Here is a 6,036-nt window from a genome sequence, read left to right as displayed (position 1 = left end):
AAACATTTTGTTTTCTTTGGTTTTACGGCGCAAAAACACAATTTAGGTCATATGACCCCAATTCAGGAAAGATGATTTTAGCTAACCTCGGGTGTTACAAACTTAAACCTTCCCACTCGCTGGGGATGAGAGATACACAGACACTCGTAACCCGAACCCATTTAGTCGCCCCTTTGCGATCACGCAGAGATAAACAATGGCTGCAATTCTGATGCCTCAACCCTTAAAGGCAATCCCTCAGCCACAATGTCGATGTTACCATCACATAATGTAAGTTACAAAATAAATCACTTTTGGACATTATAATGTATATATATAAGTTTAAAACAAATTGTGTTTTATGACAATATGAACATCAAACTGGGATAATTTGGTGACAAATGAGGTCAATGCGTAACACTCCTTAACTTGCCTTGTCGGGATTCCTGAATTTGTCTCAACCATTCATATTTGCTAATTTTATTGTTTGAATGAAGGTATTTGTACCATATATAAGACATACCGAGGTTCTAGGACTATATAGAACACTATAAGGGGATTTATACTTCAAGAAATGATTAATTTACTATTTTGTTTATCCTGGCATCAAAAGGCTGAACAGGGTTGTCTACCTTGATTCAAATATTTCATCAACATATACAAATACTTGTCATTTTACATGTAAGAATATAATACATAGAATGTGATCCATATTTACCTAAGACTTAATGGCTTTCCAAATATTAAGCTGTTATTGCTGTATTTCATAATAATCCTGATGACCGGTATAACCTTCTAGTTTGTCTGGAGAGAAAATTCAAATTCCTGGCTCTGAGAATCTTTTTATACCAATAGTTCATTTTTTAGGCTAGAACCATGATTGTTTTGGTCAAGATTTTAAGTACATGAAGTTAAGCATGTAATTCAAGTGTTCATGGCAAATTTTGTTAATTGTTAACTTTGGTAATTTACATTTTGTAAATTATTCCTGTAAATATGGCTGCTAATTTAAGAAATTCCTGTCGTTCCTGCCAGCCTGCCAGGGCACATGGAATGTTATGATTGGTCAATTATGACAGTCCTTGCAATTTCAGAATCTATTTAAGTAGCCATGACAGGCCATTTTCAGTTTGCATGTTGGCTTTAAACCCTGACCGTCGTGAAAACTAGTGACAAAAGCATTTTGCAATATTTCGATGGAACTTCTGTGTTGTTAAATATGGCAAATTTTGTGCTTTTTCGAGTTGAATGAAGAAATTGTTGAATTAACTTTTATCAATAAAAGTTGTTATTTTTTACTTAGCTTACAATATGTGTTGATACAGGTAATCTTAAAAAAATGTTTTAGATTTTTTCAGATACAAAATTGTTTTCATACTAATTCTTGTTTAAAATGTATTTCGTAATTGTATCTTTGTAAAACCTTTAACATAATTGTAGTCAGCAGGAAAATTTGTTTAAAATGTACTCTTTTTAAAGGCACTTTTCTTTTGTTCTTGGTAATAAAATTATTGTGTTTCTGACGAAATAATTTTGTATCTTTTTATTATCTTAGATCAAACACTTAAAATATGTTTCTTTTCATTCACCAATTTATTCAATCTTTCAATATAAATCATGGTTGCAATACAAAACATCAAATTGTTTGTGTGTTTGATTAAAAAAATTGAAAAAAGCTTTACAAAAAATTATAAAATATTTCAACATGAGAAAGAAATTAAGTGGCAACAAATCAATTCCATAAAGACAGAAATCAATTACAAAGCTTGTAGTGCCAATATTGTGAACGAAAATTAACGTAGGGCAACAAATGTTTGTCTTCCATAAGATATTAGATAAAGAAAATTTAATGTAAAGTTCTTTGAAAAGAACCACTAGGATAAGACATGTATCGAGATGACGAAAATAAGCTGTCTTTGATACGATAAACGATATTTTTGGTTTCTTGGTAGACATGTTATATACAAAGTCAGATCTTAAAATTATTATTTTAAATTTAACTTTCCAAGCAATCGTCTTCTATATATTATTTTCATTGTTCCATGTGCTTTGTATACTTGACAAAATATAATTGTATTTAAGAAACTGCATTATAAGAGTTTAGTGGTAAATTCTGCAAGTAATGCATTACTTCGTAAGGCATAGGATATGTTACTTTTTCTTTCAAATAGCAAAATAAGATTCGTGTTAAGACAAGAAAGAGGTGGTAAATTACGTTTTAAATACAGAACTCACATATTGAACTGCCAACATTGTTTCGTCCTACTTCAAACTAAACAGATTTTCGTTTTGCATTTACACATACAAAGGGAAGCAATTTTTTAAATCCTATCATTTCTTTTTGTTAAGTTTTGAGTCCCTTTTTATTCTGATTTGTTTCCTTGGAGACGTATGATTGCATTTATATTCATTGTTTTATCCCACTGCAATATTTGACAATAACAAGTTTCAAAGCTATTATATAAAGAAAAAGTAACAAATCGCAGACGTTTTTAAGTATTCTATGTTTATAAGGTTTACAATGATAATTCTAATGAAGCCAGAAATATCAACTGTAACTTTAAATTCTTCTTATGACCTCTCGTTTAAATTATCAAACATTTTAAACTTTTCATTTGAATATATATTAAAACAATCACTAGAACTACTAACATCAAAAATTCCATGATGAACGAAGGTCAAATTTTCACCACTATCCTTTATAATCAATGCAAGCATTGGCGACAACTTATCCACTGTAAGCCATCTACTGCGCGTAAACAGTAAATTTATTGAACATCCTAAAACAATTTTCATGAATCGAAAATAGGTAATATCCTGTCAATACATGCACGAGGGACACCTAAGGCCTTTATCCACCAGTAAAGTTAGAATGTCGTCATATTATATCCAATAAAGGCAAGGTGTCTTACTGTATCTGTCACAGCTTGTTGGTTGAAATGCAAGGTATTGAAAAAAGTCAATTACTGTGCAATTTTACCTAGCAGTTTATTATTTTTAGAATGACTTTGTTTGCCGACTCTAGTGTTTCTAGTGTCTTTAATTTTTATTAGAAACTGCAAAATAGGTTAGCCTTACATTTAGTTATTTATATTTTCTCCAAATAGTGTTCCCAATTTCTTTAACGCTAGACCGTCAATTAGAAATTTGCTAAAGCATATAAATTGTTTTAAGCATCATTTGAAGCTTATTTTGCTTATTAGAAGGGATAATCATGTTTAGTACTCTGCGAACAATTAAACCAGTACTATGCTCTATAAAGCCAAATCTTTGCATTGACCTATGCCTCTTTTAATCGAAATAAGTAATAGAAAGAGTATCGAAACACGTGGCTATCTTGTCTGTACGAGGGAGCATAGCCACCGAATATAAATTAGATGCCAAGTGTTTTGATGTACTTTCTCTTTTGCTCATACGCAAAAATAAAAACACTTTCCCTGTAGTCACAAAATGAAACCCTAGAATAAATTTACCAATGTATGAGCATCTGAATATTATTTTTCTATCATAAACCCTTTATTTGTCGTCATGATAAGTTAACCCCATGACAATGTAGCCAATCAACGAGCATGCTCTATGTTTATCCACGATAACTAGAGTGAGGTTTATTAATGTATCTGGGTATACGATTTAACTCTGACATATTTTCGGAAGAAAGTTTTCCACACTTTGATACAAGATGAATTTTAGATTAACATATGTACAAATTTCACTTAATGGTTCCATCATAACATGGAATGTTTTGTCGGAAAGTATAATGGTTACAATTCAAAATAACAAATTGTTACAGTTTTATTTTTTATACAGGCTAAAACCCTTATCTATATTTTAATTCAAGCAGAGGGTTAAAATGTATTAATTACGTCTGAAATCATTCATTGCGATGCTTTCAATCATGCCCCGCTCGCTTTCATTAAAATATACTAACAATTTTCTTTCATTCTATGTTTTCGTTTTTGTGATTCTTTTTTATCACAATAAATACACAGACAGCAGCAAATACATAGCTATATACACTTTAATAAACGCCATGTTTAGGTCTATCAGATAGCACCTATCAATGGAACAGGAATCTGATAAACAGTTTTGTTACAGAAGCCGACATTACATTTTATGAGACACATTAATACATTCATACTGATAATATATAAAATAATTATTTCGGTACATAAAACTTTTATATAGAACAGACTCAATATTTTAAAAATTCATAACAGGACAAATGTTTTTTCATAGAGACCTAAATCTCTGCACAAAGCCTGGCAAAATGCGTTGAAAAAACAATGCAAGCATGTTGTATGTTTACCTAGAGCAACCAACAGAAGAATATGGTTATGGTACTTAAAACTTGTAATTATCAGTATGTCTTCGACGTCGGAACCATAGCAAAATTTCCAGACATACTTGTAAAAGTTCAACACATGTAAGTACAGAGGCTCCAACAAACAGTCCCATGGCGCCACCAATATCAGACAGAAACCTTTCTGTGTTGTACATGGCCTGTTCAGAAATCACTTCGTATGTCAAGTCTTTAAAATAAATATACACGGCCAGAAAATTTCTTGATATAGCATCCACTTCTGCATCAGTCATTCCTTCAAAATTTACTGTGATCTTGTCACAAATATGTCGTGACGGGTCGCCTATATGTTCCAAACTTTCCGGTTTTCTTTTACAAATATCAGTTAACAAGACATTTCTCAGATAGTACTTATGTGGCCATGAACTACTTGAAACGGTTGATGAGTAAACTACTTGTTCACAACGGCTAAAACAGTCACAACGTATGTTTTTATTAAGAATCTGTTGTGAGACATTTTCAAAGCATTCTTCGTCATCATCAAAATCACAATATCGCTCACCTGCTGGATTTACTGTGCCTAATGAGGACATTAAGCGACATTTGCAGTTTTTTATTGTATGTTCCATTTCACATAACGAGTAGCATAAAGGTATTGTGTAATTCATCTTGTATTTCGCACGAAATTCTAGACCATCCGTACACTTACCGTATTTACCACCAAGCCTGTCCATTGTGGTCACACGCAAACCCACATGTGTTTCTGTTTTAAAGCCAAGTGTTATTCCTTCTTTCTCAGGCAAAGGATATGTACCCTTTTCATGTATCACCATGCGAATTCCATACGACGATGTAAATTGCTCAAGATATTCTTCTGTTTCTATATTAAGAACTATATATAAGCTATTTTTAAGACCGCTTCCACGAGCGACAACGTCAGTATCGTCAAGTGTGAAACAATTGCCGAACATTCGGGACAGGATTGTTTGAAATTTGCTTCTGGGTAACTTGCCACCTGTTTGTATCGGTAAAAATGTTTAACGTACGTAAATATTTAAAATATCTGCATCTTTCGAAATTTATCATAAAATTGAAGGCTAGTGAAATTATTTTCATTCTCTTTAACAATGATATCTGAAGCAATTTTAATCCCGAACTTGCTTTGTCTACGTTCATTGAATGCGATCTTTGCTCTAATATTTAAGTTCAGTCTCTAGTGAATTACTGATGTCTTTAATAAGAACACAATATTTTCGTTTTAGATTGCAATATTCATTCTTTAATTTGCAAAATGCTCTTGCATGCAAAGATTATTGTTAAGAATTAGACAATGTAATTAAATTATAGAATAACACTTTTTTAACGAAAAAAGTACAATAATTTCCATATACATTTACCAGAGAATGATGCAGTGTGAATAAAGTCTTCTTTTTGATGTCCGGCCTGTAATCGTTCTTCATCAGTTAATTTTCCAAACTCTGTCAAAAATCTTGTTTTCCAATCATCAAATTTGTCTTTAGAGCTATTGTACGATTCGTCTTCTGGTACATTGGAAAATATTGCAGAATAAATTGCCTTTTGTGTGTACAGTCTTAATTCACTTATATTAGTGAAGTTAGCAATGTATCCCTGTTTCATTGGATTCATATTACAAAACGTTATGGCGGGAAACGGTAAGTTGTTATGTTCAAGATTGACAGATGTTTTTGTTGTGTATGAATTAAACTCACGAACTAGACCAAGGAGTTGAAGAAGGA

At 31.8% G+C, this 6,036-nt stretch overlaps 1 protein-coding gene across 1 annotated transcript; it reads right to left on the bottom strand.

Moving 5' to 3' along the window:
- Window positions 1-3,811: 3,811 nt before the first annotated feature.
- On the bottom strand, window positions 3,812-6,036 carry LOC132715621 (amiloride-sensitive sodium channel subunit beta-like). Its single transcript, XM_060698655.1, has 2 exons — window positions 5,677-6,036; window positions 3,812-5,294 (listed from the first exon to the last, which is right to left on the bottom strand). Exons 1-2 carry the CDS (start codon window positions 5,924-5,926, stop codon window positions 4,321-4,323), a joined length of 1,224 nt encoding a protein of 407 aa, XP_060554638.1. The 5' UTR covers window positions 5,927-6,036; the 3' UTR covers window positions 3,812-4,320.

Source organism: Ruditapes philippinarum, unplaced genomic scaffold, assembly GCF_026571515.1.
Source record: "Ruditapes philippinarum isolate M1 unplaced genomic scaffold, ASM2657151v2 ctg2404_1_1_1_1, whole genome shotgun sequence".
Taxonomy (NCBI): Eukaryota; Metazoa; Mollusca; class Bivalvia; order Venerida; family Veneridae; genus Ruditapes; species Ruditapes philippinarum.
Note: the sequence above shows the minus strand (reverse complement) of the source record. Positions and strands in the feature narration are given on the sequence as shown.

Bases quoted from the DNA above. Each gene is read 5' to 3' on its own strand.
- LOC132715621 (XM_060698655.1), bottom strand. From the start codon at position 5,926: ATGAATCCAATGAAACAGGGATACATTGCTAACTTCACTAATATAAGT. The intron at 5,295-5,676 runs GTAAATGTATAT...CGATACAAACAG, and splicing joins TCACACTGCATCATTCTCTG to GTGGCAAGTTACCCAGAAGC.